Source organism: Eumetopias jubatus, unplaced genomic scaffold (assembly GCF_037043125.1).
Source record: "Eumetopias jubatus isolate StellerSeaLion01/CBP00866 unplaced genomic scaffold, mEumJub1_p1.0 scaffold_7, whole genome shotgun sequence".
Taxonomy (NCBI): Eukaryota; Metazoa; Chordata; class Mammalia; order Carnivora; family Otariidae; genus Eumetopias; species Eumetopias jubatus.
This window is the reverse complement of record NW_028274813.1, coordinates 5,706,585-5,727,093: the sequence shown is the minus strand read 5'-3', so window position 1 is coordinate 5,727,093 and position 20,509 is coordinate 5,706,585. Positions and strand designations below refer to the sequence as shown.

The 20,509-nt window shown below is 47.2% G+C and overlaps 1 protein-coding gene across 5 annotated transcripts in view; it reads right to left on the bottom strand.

Annotated features, from left to right (window-relative positions):
* The window catches only part of SETD3 (SET domain containing 3, actin N3(tau)-histidine methyltransferase), a 77,918-nt gene that overhangs the window by 47,200 nt on the left and 10,209 nt on the right, over positions 1-20,509 (bottom strand). For 2 of the 5 annotated variants that reach the window (XM_088024459.1, XM_028099419.1), the window contains 6 exons: positions 16,356-16,382; positions 16,141-16,250; positions 14,254-14,346; positions 11,266-11,414; positions 8,499-8,571; positions 7,942-8,198 (listed from right to left, as the gene is read on the bottom strand). In XM_088024459.1, coding sequence (XP_087880585.1) covers positions 7,942-8,198; positions 8,499-8,571; positions 11,266-11,414; positions 14,254-14,346; positions 16,141-16,250; positions 16,356-16,369 — 696 coding nt within the window. In that variant the 5' untranslated portion in view covers positions 16,370-16,382. Of the gene's footprint in view, positions 1-7,941; positions 8,199-8,498; positions 8,572-11,265; positions 11,415-14,253; positions 14,347-15,276; positions 15,438-16,140; positions 16,251-16,355; positions 16,430-20,509 lie in introns of those variants that run through there. The other 3 variants (XM_088024458.1, XM_028099427.2, XM_088024461.1) reach the window with 3 other exon arrangements.

The window sequence follows — 20,509 nt, the reverse complement described above, 5'->3', positions numbered from 1 at the left end:
CGGCTCAGTGAACAGCGTCTTAGGAGCGAGGCCCCATCTCTGACCTCTGAGGCTTTAACTTCTCCAGACATGAATTTAACTACCAGTGACCTGGGCCTGGTATTGGGGGTTTCTTCAAAATCCAGTTTGGCTACTTCTGTCTCAAATTCTTATGGGAAGACACTAGTTCCCGACTCCTCCTAACCACAAGAATAACAGAAGAGAAAGTTCTCATCACAGGGCCTGACACACAGCAGGCGTCACCACAAATGCCGATTCGCCTTCCTTCCCGAGTCCTGCCACCAGGGGACACGTGTACACGATCGATCTCGCCCCTGTGGGTCTGTCGGCCAACCCCGTGGGGGGCCTCTATGAACACGCTGGCGCCCGAGTGATACGTAAAGTAGGAGACGGGGACAATCTATGTGCCTGCTGTGTTGGGCACGTGTCCCTAACCCTAATTAGCAACAATGGAAGATTTCCGAAGGGCCCCAGGATCCCAAGTCAGGTAAGCAGATGAGAAAGGGGAGGGAGGCTGTGGTTCGGGAGGAGGGCCGCCAGTGAGAAGAGTCGGCAGGGACAGGCGAGGCCGGGAGACGCGCTGTCACCAGCAGACAGGGCAGATGGGAGATGCCGAATCTGCATGTGAGAACTTCAACGGGAGGACACGGAGCACGGGGCTGCCGAGTCTCCCCCTGCACAGACACACCACTGAATGCCCTCCAGCGACGTCTTCCCTCAGCCGACAAGACAGGACCACCCACCACCGCTAGGACATCAGGCCCACGCTCCCCAATTAGAAGCGCGAACACAGAGAGAAAGCACTTCATTTCTTGAGCCTCCCAGAGGCTGCTGAAACTTAAGCTGGAAAAAAACAGGAGACCAGGACCACTTACTGGATTCCGGAAGGTGAAGTCCATACCCATCTGCCCTGCTCTAACACTATGCAAAACAAGAAACAGAGTTAAAAAGAGTTTTAATGACATATCTGCAGCCTCTATTTATGAAAACGATGAAAATCACAAACATGTTTAGAATGGATACGTTACAAAATCAGAAAGCTTACGTAAGGACACAATAAGGACAACACTCTTGGACATTTAACACAAATTAATAATGGTCAAGGTCAGCTATCGGGAACAAGCAAGGACGTGGGTCACGACAGCTCAGCGAGACAGCCAGAGGCTCTAACAAAGACTGGAAGGGCACTGGAAACTCTCCAGGGAACACGCCAAGCTACGCTGGTTTCCTAAGCTCCAGCGTTCTCATGTTTTTCACATTACTACAAATGGAATCAGTAAGGATGACAATAAAGAGAGGACTGGTGGCTTCCTCACAGCTTGCAGAGAAAGCCCCGGGCAGGGGCATGGGTTCCTCTGAGAGGGAGCCTCTCCCACCTCTGTACAGCGGGAGCCAGGCTGGGCAGGAGGCACATCCATGCTGTTGGAAAAAGCAGCCAGCAGGTGAGCCCCGTGCAGGCTCCCGCCCTGGGCCCAACCAGCCTCGGCCTCGAAGCCAGCAGGCCACACCCAGCTTTCTGTAAAAGAGCCCAAGGAAGACTGTAAACAAGACTGCTCTGCCCTGAAAACCAGACCACTTCTTTGTCCCCAAATTAAGACCAGAAACAACTTTAGAGATTCAAGGACACAGGCGTGGGGCTAGCAGACATGCTCCAACCCCAGCTCAGGGCGTGGGCACCCTCACAGGTAACTGGAAGGATTATAGCCCTGCGAAGAGAGCAAGAGGCTCTGACCGGATAGGAGATGGGCTGGGCTCTGGGTTTCCTGCCATGTATTCAGGAGCCACTCCGACCCACCCTGGACCAGCCCTTCCTCCTCGGGCCAGTCCCACGAGGCACACAGCACAGAAACTCTTTACCTGACGGGAAAAGGCCCCGGTCAACTCAGATGAGCAACCTGCAAACGGAAATCATCCTCTCTCTCTGCATCCCGCAGCCTCTATCCAGTCCGTTACCACAGCAGCCAAGGAAGAAACATGGACTCATGCTCCTGCATCCAACACCTCCAAACCTGTCGATCAGCCTCCTCTGTGCTCACTGTCACCGTCACCTCTGACTCTATTCCTTCCCTCTTCACTTCTGCAGCTATTCACAGATGTGGCACTGCCATGAAGTTGGCTGAGAACAAAAATGTCCCATTTGGAACACGTTTGCCTCCGAGGAAAAACATGTAAGTGGGAACGAGGTCAGGAGGATGGAAGCCAGGAAGCAGTGTGTGTCCACGGCCACACTTTCAACTTTGTGCTACATGTGCAATTTTTCTGTAAGCCTAAAAGTTCATTCCAGAAGAAAACATTTAAAAAGGAAATCTCTAGGGGCGCCTGGGTGGCTCAGTCTGTAGTGTCCAACTCTTGATTTCGGCTCAGGTCGAGATCTCAGGGTCCTGGGATCAAACCCCATATCAGGCTCCACGCTCAGCAGGGAGTCGGCTTATTCCTTTCCCTCTGCTACCCCCTCCCTCATGCTATCTCTAAAATAAATAAATAAAATCTTAAAAAAAAAAAAAAAGAAAAGAAAATCTCTATATCCCCAGGGATCCGGGTGTGCTGCCACACACACACACACGTATTAGTTGAAAAATGCAATAATCAAGAGGGCACACAGGTTAAAAACAGAAGACAGGGCAGTAAATCCAAGGTCAGGAGGAAGCAGTGGGTTGGCACACCCATGAAGGAAGACTCTTAGGCAGCTTTCCAGGTGGAAGGGAAAGACCAACAGCAGGAGAAGCTGACCACGGAGAACCCCACGCTGCCTGGGGGCCACAACCTGCGCACAAACTTGCAGGCGCCTGCCCACAGCCTCTGCCTCCAGAGGAGAAGTTACAGGAATACACATGCATGCTCTGCCTCACGGTGCTGCCCTCCGTGTGTAGATAGCACACACTATCTACACGGAGGTCTTACAAACAGCTCTGCACGGTGAGGCTCTGGGAGTCGGGGTCTTTAGAGTAAGCTAGTGCCCAAAGCCTCTTACTCTAACTGGATGCTCAGCCCTGAAGGCACTATGTAGGAGCAGATTCTATGTGTAGATGCGAGTTTTAGGAAAACACAGGCTAAATCTATCTGGCAACTCCCATCTTGTGCTATTCTTGTGCGCCTCTGTCAGAGACAAGTTAGAACAGCGAGAAATGGGAGGAGCAACTGTTTGTATTTGGCCACAACTGCCATGGGATGCCAAGAACCAAGCGTGACATCTTCCTCTGCCTCTTGGTGGGCTCTGTTTTCAGCCAAGTTGTGAGTATGACTGCTCGAATCTTCTGCCACTACAGCTCTGACTAGGTAGGAGAAGTGGCCTGTTCAAGGAATAGAGCCAACTCAAGACTGCCTGACTCCATCCTGAAGCATAAGGCAGATAGAGTGGAAGCTCGCTCAACTGAAACTCACGGCAGTTGACACACAAGTGGTTTCTCCATCTCCATCCGTTCCACTCAACCTCTCAAACTGTCTGACCAACACAAAAGACGAAACCCAAGTAAGGTGGGACAAATCATGTAAACTATGAGATCAATGGAAAAACAGTAATTTTATACCTATGCCTCTATTCTATTAAACCTTACACAGTTGTATTTCCTTACATGAGCATCATGTTCAAGTTCAGCAACACAGGAAAACGTGCATGTCCCCAGACAGCTCTTAACCCCAGGAGAAGCTGACACCCCACATCGCAGTGCCTGGTCTGATAGATGGGAGTACAAATTAAACACAGTTCATTCACAGGATCTGTTCATTTGTTTTTTTTACTGGCAGGGGTGAGCAATATGTGGACTATTGGTCATCTGTGCTAAGTCAGGTCACATCTGATAGGATTTCTTCACCTTTACACAATTACATTGCTTCAGAGCTGGGTGTAAGCCAAGTCCTACTTTTCCAGTGATTCCTATCACAAAATTGGTCCCATATTTCCAGACAGAAGTCTCAACTTAGAGCTGAACTTTGGAACGTCCTGGTCTGCGAGGTGTACTCTTATAGGCTCAAAACTCTGCAGTGGTTTTAAATGCAAAGTTCTGCCCTCTACCATTAATCCTCTCTTCTGCGCTGGTCCCTGTTTCACAAAATGACAGAAATTTTACCACCACTTAGGGTTCTCAATCCACACAAGCCTTTTCCAGGATCTGGCTGAGCCACAGTTCCTAATTTAGCTTCTCGAGTCTGCGTGTTGACATTTCTCAACTGTTAAGCTGCAGTATAAGATTTCACCAGCAGGTGCTCTATCTTCATACAAGGTATGCTCTCCAAATTCCTTGAATCTGAGGCTCCTGGTTACATACTATCATCTGCTGAAGACCTAGAGAAAACCCCGTATGTAGAACATCTCAAAAACACAATGTAAATATAATATAAAAAACTGAAAAGATCATAAAGCCCAAACCCCTTCTCTATACATGAGAACCAGCAGAGGCCCAGAAAGACTTCTGAACAGAAAGTAATCTGAACTAACACCCGGCTGCTCTAAAAAAACCCTTGACTAAGAAAACACTCTGGGAGAAAAGAGTGTGGGAAATTATTTTTCTAGTTTTTAGTCAACAACAACCAAAGAGACAGACAAACATGACAATACAAAACACAATGCAGGGAAGTCTACCTACAGGAATTCATAATGACTAGGAGGTAGTACTAATGCTACTTTTCTTTCAGAATAAACATTCTAGCACCTGAAGCAAGACAGAAGGCTGGTGTGACTCTTTCCCTTTTCCTTACCCTTCTCCCAGGGTCTGGGCATCACCAGTGGGGGCACACGGAAACAAGTCGTGCTTGCACTCACACTGCTGGTGTGACACGAGATAGTGGCTAAGAGCTGTGGCTGGCAGACCTCAGAAGAAAAATAACGGGTTTCAGGTCCAGCGCCCAGCTGCAGGAAAATGACTTTAAATGGGAAGTTATCATTAAAAACCGCAAATCAGGTTCTGGAACTGGGACCCCCTCAAATGGTACGTAAGCATTTGTGATAGAGGACATGTGCACAGTTCTCGGGGAAGACAGGCCCCAGGACCCTGAAAAGGTTAAGAGCCACCATGCCCCACAAAACAAAACTGAGAGCAGGTCACGGCAATGAAGACGTTAAATACGAACTGAGGCAACCCCGCTCACTCTCTCTTCCCAAGCGGCGGCGCACTGATGGAGTGATCTACCAAAACGGAGCAAAAGCCAGACAGCTGATCCTGGAACAGCATGAGCAAGAGGGAGGGTTTGGTGCCGAGGTGAGAAAACCTGACCTACAAAATAATGGCAGCACAATGCTAACGTCTGTGTTTAAGCTGGATCGTTATCGAAGATTCCACGAGCAACGAGAACATTCTACAACCAGAAAAGCAGGTGGTCTCAAACTCTAATTTTTAAAAAGATAACTTTTGCCTGAGTCCGTTTTTCTTGGTCAGGAACGCTCGTGCAAAGCCCTTCCTCTCCCCGGCCTGGACCCTCCTTGCTGCCACCGCGGCTCCACCCCATCAGGCTGTCTATGGTCTTATTCCGGCCCGCACTTAAATTAAACCACTGCCTAGGAAATTTCCTACAAAATCCCATTAGGATGTATCTTCAGTTTGTAATCGTTCCCTTCTACTAATGTGGAGTGTCCCCGTTCTTCTGAAAAAGAAGCACACCTGGACGGGCCACGATGTCGGGGTAACAGTGTTTACTACGGGCCAAGCCGGAACGGGGGCCCCCAGGCACACACAGGGGCAGGTACGGCCCCAGGAGAAGCCAGGCTGTTTTCCTACAATGCCAACCTGACTTGATAGTATGTCACTGAACATGGTTTTCAAACTAGAGCAAACATACACATTTGCACGAACTGTTGATATTTTTAAACGAAGCCAACAACGACAAAAGCATGAGGCTCTGAAGCAGTTCTGAGCCTGTAATGGCCCACTCTGGGTGGAGAGCCTCATCTTGCAGGAATAAGCTTCATTGTCCTTGGCGGCGAGGGTGTTCAGTAGGGAAGGTTAAGACACACTAATGTAAGTCCCTGCAGGCACAGGGGGAGAAGCCACGTAAAACAATAAAAAACTCAAACTGAGTCACATGGCCTGAAGAACGAGCCACAGAACAGTAACACAAATTGAGAATTCCTACAGCAAACACTGCTGTCATCAAGGGCTGTACATACGTCAACTCATTTGGTCAGCTCCGCAGCCCTAGAATCGGGCACTATATTATCCCACTTTAGAGATAAGGAAACAGACGTACAGAGACACGCCCCAAACAGCGCAGCAATCAGGGTGCTGCGAGGATTCGGACCCTGGCAGGCCAGCTCCGGAGCCCACCGCCTCAATGACATTGCCCCCGTTGAGATGGCTTCACCCGAGATGTCCTCCGTGCTTCCCAGAAGAAACTGCACTCCTAATGGCCACAGGCGCCGAGGCCTAGCACCTCGGTAGGTCCTCTGATGAACAGCCCAAGTTGGGCTGACAATAGTTACACTGGAAAATGGGGCATATGTTTTTATCCTACAGATAAGGAAACCAATCAGAGGGGTAAAGCACCTAGAGCTGACCCCCAAATAATGCAGGGGATGCGGTGCTGACCCCCACCCAGTCAAAAATCTACACATAACTTTTGACTCCCCAAAATCTTAACTACCAATAGCCTACTGTTGACCAGAAGTCCTACGGATAACATAAACAGTTGATTTATGCATGTTATACATACTATACTCTGTATTCTCATAATAAAGAGGGAGAAAAGAAAATGTTATCAAGATAATCATAAGAGTAAATACATTTACAGCACTGCACTGTACTTATCGAAAATGACCATGTTATGAGTGGACCCATACCACTTAAACCCGTGTTAAGGATCAACTGTAATTTCAAATTATATTTAAATAGCAAGTGAGATATGGAATCTGGGTTTCAGCTCGGGTTCATCTCACTACGAAGCTTAAGTTCCTTCTGTTCAGTCAGGCCCTAGGAATCCAACCAGTCAGGAATGATGGTGATCTTTGGTATCATGTTGGTACCTGAGACACTTTGTTCTATATATAACCACAAAGCAAGATTTCTCAACCTTAGCACTACTGACATTTTGGGTTGGAAAATTCGTTTGGGGGCTGCCCTGAACATCGTAGGAAGTTTAGCAGCATCCCCAAGGCCAGGTATCAGGTACAGCAGCCCTGGAGCTAATTCTTGAGCAACTGAGAAAGGGGAGAACTGCCAAAACACAGAAAGGAGTAACCAGATGTAATTCAAATGTTCACAACCTTACAGAAGTTTTTATAGGACACTTCCACTCAGAACTGATTAAAATTAACATAATACACAGCACACTCTGAAAGACACGAAGAGTCTAAGCATTCTAAGTTAGTAAATTAACTGTCGCTATAATTCAGTAAAATACATGTCAACATATATATATGAAGAACCCAGAAAGGGCCTTTCACTTTCTTGGAAAATTGATACACGAGCACCTGTTTGTATTAGATATATTTTATAGCTTCTAAAGTTGTATTGTATTATAATCTTTCCTTTTCAGAAAAGCTCAGAGACTTTCCTAACTCAGGAACAAGGGCTGCTTCTATTAACAAGGGAAGTCAGATATGTTCAAATCACACTTCAGGGATATTTCTGTATAAAAAAAGAGAGTGGACTAGAATCAGAATGCCTTTTACCTTAAAAAGCACAATGTTTAAACATGTGTAATAAAATGCGAGGTAGAACATTTATGCCATCGATTTCCCTTTCTTCTGCACTCTGTTAAACATGCATCTAAACAGTAACCAGTGCCACCTGGGTGGCTCAGTCATTAAACGTCTGCCTTCAACTAAGGTCATGATCCCAGGGTCCTGGGATCGAGGCCTGCATCAGGCTCCCTGCTCAGTGGAGAGTCTGCTTCTCCCTCTCCCACTCCCCCTGCTTGTGTTCCCTCTCTCGCTGTGTCTCTCTCTCTGTCAAATAAATAAATAAAAATCTTAAAAAAAAAAAAAAGAATAAACAGCAACCAGCCACTCACCTGTATGACTTTATAGAAGTAGGCGTACTGCCGAGCCGTGTTCTTGTATTGGCTGAAGACGTCATGGATAGCTTGTGTGGACTGAAGGTCCCGAACTTCATCCTCCTCAAAGTAGAGAGGAGTGTCATATTCGCTGGGGAGGGTCTGAATATAGGGCTGCCAGAAAGAGTTAGGGTCAGCTCGCTCACACAGCAGGTGAAAGGCCAGTGTGATATTTCCCATAGCTTGAAGAATCCGGTCTTGAGAATATAAGGGCCCTGAATCAACCCAGAAGTTAACAGCGTAAGTTCCAAAAAGCGACTTAAAAAGTATTCATTCAAAATATATATTTAAGTTACAGAAATAACTGGAAAGTTCTGTAATATTTAGAGTAACAAGCCCCTTTCTTCCAACACTCTTCTACTATGTCAGATTACAAGCACGCAAAACAATGTGAATTTGGGGGAACATTTCACTAGTTTGAGAAAACATCCAAATATGGTCCTTAGCGCCACAAAATAAAATTTCATACTTTTATCATTTGCACTTTGCCTTGAACAGTCAGAAATTATTCTCACCCAACACTGAATTTTTAGCAGATTCGACAGTCATTAGTAATTTTCGTGGAACCCATAAAAACAATTCTTCTGCCTAGGAGGAAAAAAATAAGAAAATCATATAATCATCAAAACATGTCACAATCTTCAGCCCCTTCATCTGTGGTCAGAAAGCCAATCACACAACACACATGAAATACTGTTTAAGGTTACAAGTTAGCACTTCATTTCTAACTATCAAATGTATTTTTATTTTTTTTAAAGATTTTATTTATTTGAGATAGAAACAGAAAGAGAGAGAGCACAAGTAGGGAAGAGGGGCAGAGAGAGAGGAAGAAGCAGACTCCCCGCTGAGCAGGGAGCCCGATGCGGGGCTCGATCCCAGGACCCTGGGATCACAACCCGAGCCGAAGGCAGATGCTTAACAACTGAGCCACCCAGGAGCCCGGAAATGTATTTTTAAATGTAAATATCTGTGGTATACTTAGATGAGTACAAGCAGGGTTTAAAATCCTACTTCCAATAGAAAAACTAACCATATACATTAAGAAAAAAAAATGGGACTTTCAACTTTAATCTGAAGTAAACATAGCCATTTGGAGTGGAGCACAAAACTATTAATTCTTTGCTGCACTCAAGTTTTTAAGTTCGAAAAGCAAAACAAAACAAAATTTCTATCTCCAATAAAAACTTGAACCTGTCGATGTAAACTGCTCTTGCTGTTGTATTTTTTAAGCCAGAGGAACATTCCTTTCTCAACATGATTGTCTTTAAGGCACAACAGTTACCAGCAAAAGCACAAGTCCCTAGGACATATTTTGATTTACTGAGGTTTTTCCCAAAAACATTATCTCATTTTTTGCCAACATGAGAGGTTTCTTTTTGGCATGTGCTGTATATGTCCTACACTGCTTAAAACATGCGAAGACAAGTGCCTCGATTGTGGTGACGATATGGGTGTGTGCGCACGTCCAACCCATCACAATGTCAACATTGAATATGTGCAGTTTTTTTTTACCAATTATACCTCAATAAAGCTTAAAAAATGCACACGGTGAAGACAGACCACAGTTAAGATAACTGGGGCAGCATCCACATGAATGATGGTTCTCTGATACATGAGAAGAATGTGTGACATCCTGGTTACTCTTGCCTTCTGCCAATGTCTACCATTTGGATTCTGTTTATGTGTGTCTCTTCTCCTACTATATATAGATTATAAACATCATGAAGGAAGAAACCTCAGTTTTTTTGGAAGGCTGGTATAATATTGAGCAAGGTACTATTCATACACTAGACACTTAATAGCTATCTAATAAACTGGCATATGGTTTATCAACTTATCAATGAAAGGTTAACTAAACTTGACCAAAAACGTTGCCTGAGGTTTGAGGGGACCCGAATAAATAACACTCATTTCCTCCATCCAAGTTCTGAACCCACTGCGAGAGACACAAGACTACAACAGATGGTCACCCAAAATATCACCTACTGAATCCCAGAATTAGACCAACTCCCCCACCTAGTTACAGGCAGAACTGGAGCCCCACGGGCCTCCCCACGTGTGGCCTGCCCTGTAAAGCACACAGCGGAGAGAGCGCAATGGATGCATATGGGCAACCAGCTCCCACCAAGAAACAGGCCAAGACTGGTTCCTTCTTCCCAAATCTTCAAACAGATTAGGTTACGCCTCCTCTTTCAGAAAGGCACGAGTGAGGGGCAGAGAGAGGCTGGGAATGTCAGGGTACTGCTGCTCCCTTCATCTGGAAGGAAGGACCCAGAGCAGAGGAAAAGCATTTGTCCCTTACCAGGTGTATACTGCTCTTCTTCTTTCCCTTTCAGCTCTGGTGGTACAGTGTCAGTAGGTGGCACTGCCAACCACTCAGATCCCCCTCCAGAAAACAAGTAAGCACCCTGGACACTGCCCACCCTCCACTCCAACCCACCCCCCTGCACACCCACTCTGTCACAGGTCCTGCGTGCCCCCCCCAACCGCCTGAGCCTGGACACTGCCCACCCTCCACTCCAACCCACCCCCCTGCACACCCACTCTGTCACAGGTCCTGCGTGCCCCCCCCCCAACCGCCTGAGCCTGGACACTGCCCACCCTCCACTCCAACCCACCCCCCTGCACACCCACTCTGTCACAGGTCCTGCGTGCCCCCCCCAACCGCCTGAGCCTGGACACTGCCCACCCTCCACTCCAACCCACCCCCCTGCACACCTACTCTGTCACAGGTCCTGCGTGCCCCCCCCAACCGCCTGAGCCTGGACACTGCCCACCCTCCACTCCAACCCACCCCCCTGCACACCCACTCTGTCACAGGTCCTGCGTGCCCCCCCCCCCAACCACCTGAGCCTGGACACTGCCCACCCTCCACTCCAACCCACCCCCCTGCACACCCACTCTATCACAGGTCCTGCGTGCCCCCCCCCCCAACCGCCTGAGCCTACATCCTTCTCCTGAAGTCTTAGAATCCTGTGAGGCATGTTCTGTGGTCTCCTAACAGAGGCTCTGAAGCATGAACTGACTTGCCCCAGGTCACTGGTTAGCAGCATGGCTCCCAGAGAAGATAGACCGGAAGGGGCTGCCTAGAACACTGGTAAGGCTCTTCCAGGCCCCTGGTCAGCCCGGAGACCCTGCAGCAGGAAGCAGAGTGCTGACGGTGCACTGCCTGCTTGCCCCTGAGTCAGAATCAGCCCAGACACCTGTCTCCCCATCCTGTGCCCGCCCTGTGGCACAATCCAAGCACACCGAGGGCTCCCGGAACAAGGGATCAAAACTCACCTTGATGTCTCTTGTGGCTCTCAAACCAAAGCCCTCTTCTTTGAAGTTGACCATTTCAAAACCCTCAACAGAGGCTCCATTTTCAGAGGCCCACTTCATTAGGTCAGGGAAGTAATCTTCTCTTTTTCCATCAAAAGTAACAGACAGACCTGTTTCAATCCATGTGTCAGAAAACAAGAGCTATATTTAGGACCCATACCATTCTTTCTGCTCTCAGAAACTAAAAAACACACACTGGAAATAGTGATAACGCTCCAATCTTGAAATCAAAACTCATCACCAGGTAACGAGACTTACGGGGGTGACCATTTTGTAATGTATGCAGTATCGACTCCCTGTGTTGTACACCTGAAACTAATACAATACTGTATGGCAGTTAGGCTTTAATCTTAAAAAAAAATCTTAAAAAGAAAAGCTTAAAAAATAAACTGGTTTAAAAATTGTTTAAATAAATTGGAAAGGACTGAAATCATACAATGTTCTCTGATTACAACATAATCAAATTAGAATCAACGAAAAAAATCTTAAAATTCCCAAATATTTGGAATTAAGCAGAACACTTCTAAATAACCCATGGACAAAAGGAGAAATCACAAGGAAAGAAAAACAAAACAACAAAAAAACAAATCACAGAACAGTCACAGTACATATCCTAACTAGTGGCAGGAAAAGCGAAGTACAATCCTAAACCCTCGTCAGCTGCAGAGAAGAGTCTGCTGAGCCCAGGACATAGAGCTACTGACTACTGGGTTCTGTGAGGCGACTCAGTAGAAAGGGGAGGGCTTCACCACCTCACACATAACAGCAGCCACCCCCCCCACATTAAGTCCAGCATGCTGTGTCTCATAGGCAGCTTTGCTTCAGCAGAATTCCCAGAACATAGAAATCTGTAGCTGACATGCACACAGGAAGTGTGTATAAGGATGAGCACTACAGGCTTGATTCTAAGAGCACAAAACTGGACAGCTCTGCAACTGAATTCTGTTGAACAGTTTGAATGAGTTGGATCATATGTATCTACAAAGAAAACAAAATAGAACACCGTGTTTCTAAAACTTCAAGTGTTCTGGGGCGCCTGGGTGGCTCAGTTGGTTAAGCGTCTGACTCTTGGTTTCAGCTCAGGTCATGATCTCGGGGTCCTGAGATGGAGCCTCATTTCGGGCTCTGAGTTCAGCAGGAAGTCTGCTGGAGATGCTCTCCCTCTGCCCCTCCCCTCTCTCACATGCGCGCACATGCTCTCTCTCAAGTAATAAATAAATCTTTAAAAATTCAAGTGCTCTGATAGCATTTATGCAAAATTTTAAAATACCACTTACTTATGGGGTTATACAAGAGGTAGAAAAATATTCTCGGTCAAGACAAACTCCCAAGGGGGCCAAAAAGGGACTGGGATAGAAGCGTGGGGCTTCAGCTACATCTGCAACATGTATTTCTTAAAAACAAATAATGAAAACACAACAAAGGATGGAGGGAGGGACAGGGATCAGACCAGCAGGTGGGAAGGAGGGAGAACTTGACCGGTGGGACTGATTCAGTTTGGGTAGGAGATTCTTAGGCGTTGTGTTATTTGAAAAGCCACAGAGGAAAAACCAAGATTTATTTGACAAATAAAAGGAGAGGAACAGGAACTTCACAAACGTGAGGAGCAGGGTGTGGAGCCCAGCCCAGGTGCCCGCGGCCACGCCAACACGACACCATCAGCAGTCACCTGGATCTCTGCAGCGGGACAGCCCGGCACAGGGCTGTGCCACACTGCATACGCAGCAAGCTGATTTTGTTAGGGACATTCTGAGACAGAAGTCACTCTTTGCTGAGAATTCAGGAATGCTCTAACCTTAGTGTGAGTTGTAGTTAGCCATCTCTGCTAACAACAAACGCTCAGGACATACAAAAACTGTCCCGCTATAGATCTGGTGAGCCAGGATTGGCACGTCTACCATTTAGAGCAAAGAACCACATTATAAAGGAACCCGTCACCATCTGGGGTTCGAGACCATCTAAGCTAAAGACTGCATGTTTGTAGAAGTACACGGGAGCGCAATAAAACCTCAGAGAGCAAATAAAAAACCAAACCCTCTTCTGACTTTCATGGCAGTAAATAAAAATGGAGTCTAAGAAGGTTCTTCTCACCCTTTTAAACGCAGGCTCCTTATTATGTTTTCTCCTTCCACCTTCCATGTGGCCCTGCATACCAATCTTTATTTTTTGTGCTTTACAGAACAAAAACAATAGGTATATTGAATAGGCTTTTCCAAGCTGACACTTGGCCCCGTCGCTGGCCTGGCTGAGAATCATTAAGACGCCTACTGAATACACCCTGTAAAAACAGAGCTTCAGAAATAGAACTACATCTCTTATTTAACCAAGAGGAGTTTGAGTTCATCATAAATCTTGTGAAGACATTAATCTATTAGTGTATATCTGTGTGTTGACCACTCATGGCATTATGTACTGACCTCAAACCCTCAAGGAAACACAATGTGGAAAAACAGATCTAAATATATATTTTGTAAAAAATAAATAAATAAAAGTTGTGTCATTTTATTTATTTTTAAAGATTTAATTTATTTGAGAGAGAGAAAGAGTGGTGGGGAAGGACAGAAGGAGAGAGAGAAGCAGACTCCCTGCTGAGCAGGAAGCCCAACATGGGGCTCGATCCCAGGACCCCAAGATCATGACCTGAGCTGAAGGCAGATGCTTAACCGACTGAGCCACCCAGGTGCCCCAAAAGTTGTGTCATTTTAGTCCCTAGATACACACACTTTTCCCCTATTCTTACCCCTTCCAAAGCAGGTAGCAGCACCTCAGAAATGGGACAGATCCTGGGACAGCTTCCCAGTACAGCTCTCCCAAATTCCAAGCCCCTTCCACTGTGACCTTCCACAGGCAGGAATGACACCGAGACTTTCACATAACCTCAAAACATTTCTGACTTGTGCCAAGTCTCTAAATGATTTTATTAAAATAAGATTATTCTAGAAAATGTACCTTTTTGTTTTTTTCGTATTTTCTCGACTAGAGACCGGATCTGCACATACTCTTCCCATTCCTTTCCTGGGCCAGGTGCAGGACTACTGCATTCTGTAACACAAAAGCCATGGCACTCAACTACTGCTTGCTTTCAACTCAACCAGCTAGTCTTCAGCACAAAGAGGACTGGGGTTTTGTTACCGCTCCTGGTTTACTTTTAAGGGACAAAGATACCACAGCCATGCTGATAAACGTGGGAAGTACTAACCAGGTATACTTTTCAAAGCATATAAACCCTCCGAACCCAACCACATGCCACTTTACTAAACGGGGACCCCCGTACCTAAGTGTGAGCACTGAGCTTGCAACTCTCTTACACTTGCTGTTCAGAAATTCTCCTCAGAATATACTTGAACATGGGAAAATCTAAAAAGCTAGGCTAAAAATGCAAAACATTTCCCTGAAAACTCTTCTAGATGGATTTAAAAAAAAGGTCATCTTAAAAGTCAACATTTCTTTCTAGTTAAATCCTAGAACAATGGCTCTCTAAAGGAACCAGTTAAGTTGGACATAAGGAAAATTACTCAACAAACATTGCACATCCATGTGTAAGGCTCTATATTAAGCACTCTGGGGGAGTCAAAAAATGAGATGGCACAGTCACTGCTCAAAAGGAAGCTGAGACTCTGCTGTAGGGCCAGAAGCAAAGACCAGCACTCGAGACTGGTGCTGGTGGTTCTGGAAGGCTGTGCCCTGGGCACCCGGCCTATCAGCAAGCTCTTTCCTTTTTCAACAACTGTATGAGTTTAAAGAGAGAGCCTTCTTCCCACGGCCACCTCTGTTCTCTGAGGAAAAGAGTGTATGTGGTAAACAATTAACACTAACAAGTCATAACGCATGGGCTGACTCATAACTATTAAGGTTAACCAGTCATCCTTCCATCAACAAGTCCTGACTGAGGCCCTGGAATACAAGAAGACAGCGCCTGTCCTCAAGCTGCCCGCAGTCCAGTGCAGGAGAGAGGTGGTAAGCAGTCAGTACCTCAGTGCTCTATGGGGGGCCCACACCGCTCTGTGGGCCACAGGGGTCATAGGAGTCCACAGGAGCACTTGGGGAAGGACCTGACCCCGACTCGGTTGCTGCCTGCTTCTGGCGGGAAGAGAAAGCTAAATTTTTACGTGGGGTTTAGCCTGTCACATAATCTGAACAGAAGGGGCAAAGAAAACGAGACAATGGAGTGAGTTAGTACAGTGACCACAGCTAAGTTTGAAAACTACATAGCACCCATTTAAATTCACCATTAAGAAAAGAACTTACCAATTTACACTAATGTATTAAAGCAAGTACCGGCACTTAACAGATATTTAACTTCCTTGAGCCAAGAAATTGGAAAACTATTACTGAATCACTAAAACGAAAGGGGAGCCACTCTAACAAGGGGGCAGAGTTCCAAAGGTCTGCTCTGAGAGGCCTGCCGTGCTCACCTTGGGCCTGAGGGCCACGGCGCACCTTTATGCGCCACAGCTGGCGCGGCCCTCCCCCTCCCCAGGCAGGCTGTACGTACGGCTGTGGACACCAGGACTCGGCAGGGTGGCATGATCTGCCCGAGGTAGTCGAGTAGGTCCCTGCCCACCGGAGCCCAGGGAAGCCCATGTTCTGGGCAGTTCGCTGTTTCATCCAGCCCTCGTTCATCACTACCCACGACCAATATCCCCAGCTTTATGGAACGGGGAGACGGCAGGTCAGAGAAGTTCTGACATGTGCCCAGGTCATGTGGCTAACGAGTTGGGATTTGTCTCACTTCCTGCCTCCCCGGGCCAGAGGCTGTTCTGCGTAGCCCAAGGACGCGAAGGTGTGAAGGCACAAAGCCCCACGGGAGGGCGGGAAGCCCAGGGCGGAACTTACTCTGCAACAGCTCACTAGTCAAGTTCAAGGTTTCCTTCGGTGACACACTTGCTGTAGCACCAGTGCCTGATTTTTGCGTTTTCACTCGACTCTTCTTACCCATTTTCCAACTACAGAGAAGAGAAAAGACAAAAAGTGTTACATTTCCAAAGAATCAAATCAAGTAATAAAATGTGGCACAGCAGTGGCTTAGCCTCAAGATGCTAGCATCTTACCTCATGAGTGCCATATTCTGAAGTTTCCTTCCAGAAAAAGAAATGTGTACCAAATATTAGTATTTGGAGGCTCTCTAAAGAAAAAAAAAATTGCTTTGTAGTCTCTGGAAGAAAAGTTCATTCCTTTTCACCCACAAAAACTACAGGAGAGGCAAATTTTACTCTGGAATGTTGTCAAGTTACACAGATTTTTACTGTGTATGCTCAAATGCTTACTCCATGACACTACACAGATAAAGATGCATATGCACACGTGTATCACAAACTGCTATATGGGCACAAAAACCTCCATCTCCTCTCCCCACTTTGCTTTGGAAGAATCATTTCCCGTTAAGAGCAACTGCACCACAAGCGGCAAACTAGGCTCTCAGGACAAATGCTGAAGACATGTGGGAGCTCAAAGACGCCTCAGAGAGCTACTCTAACTCTGTGGGTTTGTTTCACTGGAAAACTCAAGGTGCCTTGCCCAGGGTCTCACGGGAAGGTGATGGCAGATCCTACACTGGAACAAGGTCTCCCAGCATCCCCCAACGCGGCACCTTGACCACCCACGAGCCTTGGGTGAGAAGTGACCACAATATTGTATAAGCAGATGAGGCATACATACGCGGGACATAAATACACCAACAGCACGCCGGGCACAGGCTCTGTGAGACGACTCATCTGAAAACGCTTCAGCACAATGATTTCAAGACGCGCCTTGAGGAAAGTAAGGGATCAGGATGTGTGAAGAAAGGGTAGGGAGATTCACAGGCCAGGAAAGGAATGGGGGAGGCACGAGGGCGCCCCAGGGGGAGCCCCCCAGGAGGAAAGGGGCCTGGCTCAAGAGGTCGAGAGGTGGCCAGGGAGCAGTGGGGCCTGAGAGTCCGCCCCCTGCAGGAGGACTGCAAAGGCTGCCTGAGGCGTCTGGCCCGCGTTCCTCTACCAGAGAGAAGCGCCTTAGGACGACAGCCCAGCAAAGATGGACAGTACCCAGCCAAGTAGCTACTGCAGCAACCTACACGCTGATTAATAACCAACACCACGATGCCTCTTACAAGTTACACGTCACCTCAAAGGGGAACCAGAAGGGATGGGATAAAAGCTTTGAAAGACATACTCTCCCATTATATAGATGATCCCTGACTGCATCGGAAGTAAGGGCATGGGCCCGTGTGCTAACATAATAGAAAACCGCCTACCTCAAAGGGCCAGGATATGTTTCTTCTGTCTCTAAGGTGTGAAATACAACATGTAACTTCATGTATCTAACAAGCCTTCTAAAACAGTGTGCGATACACAGTGCACATCATCCCAGAATCAAAGGAAACAGGTAAGAAGTATCTGCAACATAAAAAAATAAAAAAATAAAAATAAAATAAAAAAAAAAGAAGTATCTGCAACAACCTTTGCAGCACGGAATTAGCTGCTCTGAGATCAGAAGCAGAAAAAAAATAAATAAATGGGGGTGGGGGTAGAAGGAGGAAGAGCTTAAGCGGCTTTTTCTGAAGTGAAGGACTAGCCTCTTAAAAGAGAGTAACGCTCCGCACGTGCACTTGCTCATGGCCAAGAGTGAAGGCACGGCCTGATCGGAGCACCAGCTGCTCTTCTCCGCATCTCGGGCTCTCTGCGGAGAACCACTGAACCTGACCCCAAGATGACCAAAACTACCCACAAGTCTAGAAAGAAAGACTTTTTTTAGGGGGGTGACTTTTTTTTTCTTTAATTCTTTTCTTTCTTTCTTTCTTTGGAAGGGTAGCTGACATACAATATTGTATTAGTTTCAGGTGTGCAACACAGTGATTCAACATTTGTACACGCTACAAAGTGATCCCAAGTCTACCTGCCATCGGTCACCATGCCAAGTTGTTATAGTATCATTAACTATAGTCCCTAGGCTGTATGTTACATCTCTGTGACTTATTTTATAATTGGAAGTTTGTACCTTTTAATCCCCTTCCTCTATTTTACCCATCCCCAGATCCCCCCTTGGAAAGGACTTTACACTTCCAAATACAGCTCTGCAGGAAGAACCACAGAAACTGGCCACTGTTGGTGATGGGCTTGCTTGGCCTCTCCCTTCAGCCCTGTCTGCAAGTCTTTTGCATGTCAGGCTCCAAACAACTTGAAAACATCACTTTGATGAGGCACTCCAGGACCCTCGCCTTCTCCTAGCAGGCCTGGGGAAAGTGAGCCCGAGACAGCCATGTTCTCCTACACCAGCCCCCACAGCGTGAGGACCCACTACCAAACAGGCTTCTTCACTCTGTCCGCAGACCCCTACCTCCCCCCAGGTCTTCCTGCAGGGATTACCAGATTGCCATCACTCCCAGCATGTAGATACCTGTCTTGAGATAACGATCATCAATTAAAACAGCACCAGTGACCCTGTATGCATGCAGTGCTTATGCTCTGCCAGGTGCTGGGCTAAGATAATCTCCTCATTTGATCTTCCTAGACCCTCTATCAGTAGATCATAGCTTCATCTTTTTTTTTAAGATTTATTTATTCGAGAGAGCGCGCGCATGCACGCGCGAATGAGTAGGGGGAGGGGCAGAAGGAGAGAATCCCCAAGCAGACTCTACCCTGAGTGCAGAGCCTGATGTGGGGTTTGGTCCCACGACCCTAAGGTCATGACCTGAGTCAAAACAAGAGTTGGATGCTCAACCGACTGAGCCACCCAGGCGCCTCAGATCATACCCTCATCTTTTAGATGGCATTCTCAGAAAGGTGAAGTCCTTCAGCTTTGTCCAAGGTCACACATCAGGTAAGAAATGAAGCTAGAACTGGAACTCAGATCTGTGTGACTCTCAAGTTTGGCCACTGCCCTACTGCCTCTGTTTAAACGCAGAGCAAAAGCACAGGGCACTGCAGGGGGCAGGAGGGCTAGAAGGTCTTCCAGACGTGACACCCAACAACACCCTACCAAGGGCCCACACCCCTGGATGTGGCCAACTGCCCGCTATCTGCTCCTGCCCGCCTCCTGAATTCATCTCTTGTTTACACTGTAACACTAGCCTCTTACAGGTCTCTGTGGCCAAGCCCATCGCTACCACTTAAATCTGCCCCACGCTGCCATCCCTGCCCTAGCACTTCGGGCTCCACCACCACCAATGGTGCCCAGTCCCTCATACAGGTGTCGTCTCGTGCCTCCGTGCCCTGTCCCTCCATCTGTCCCACCCCACCCCTTACCTGCAATACATGAGTCAGGTGTTCAGTACCCTGCTTCCTCTACAAGCCCTGCCGGTATCACCTCTTCCTGATCCCCCTAGCTGTAATATGCCCTCCTCTGTACCACTTCTTCTACCACTGGATCTCACTGCACTGCAAGACTTGCTCACACACTGGCTTTCCTCCCGGGTAACAGGCTCCTTGAGGCACCCTGTCCTATTTCTATTTGTGTCCCCAACTTCCAGCCCAGAACCCAGCACACAGCAGGCTCTCTGCATAGGGTGCTCATGAGCTCCCAGGGAAAAGCGCTGCCTCCTTTGGGCAGCTCTCTTAGGTCAAAATCTGTATTGCTGAAACTCCTACCCAAGCTTCAATCTCCTTGGAACATTAAGAAAATGTGTTAATTCCTGCCGCAGGTGAGAGGCCATTAAAGATTTGGTCACAATGATTTGAAAACACAACAGATTCCCTTGGCAGTAATACTCTGCCATTGAATACTTAAAACAACTGTTCTCAAGATGTCTTTTCCTTAAGCCAGAAAACTGCCGGCTTTTAGAAATGAGTAATAGGCATAGAAATACAATGCAGGCCAAATTTCCAAACACATCCGTCAATTAGCACTGGGGAGAGCAGGTACATGGAGCACAGCCTTCAAAGGCCGGGGGAGTGTTTATAGAGACATTGACTGAAGCCACACCCAGCTAGACCCTCACGTCCAGCTCCTTCTAACTTTCCGGCTTCTCTTTCCCCGCCTCCAATCTCCTTCCCACCACACGTGGACAGTTAGCCTTTATAAGTGGAGGTATAAAGTGCACTGCTTGCTAGGTGCTTGGGTAGCACTTCCAGTAAGGTACTAGCACTCACCGAGCCTCCCGGGCCCCTTCCCAGTCACAGCCATCCCCAGCAAGGGACCATCGCGTTGACTCCAGTACCATCACTTAGTTTGTTCTGTTCCTGAACTTCGTATCACAAACATGTAGGCTTCTTTTGCTCAGCACAAGGTC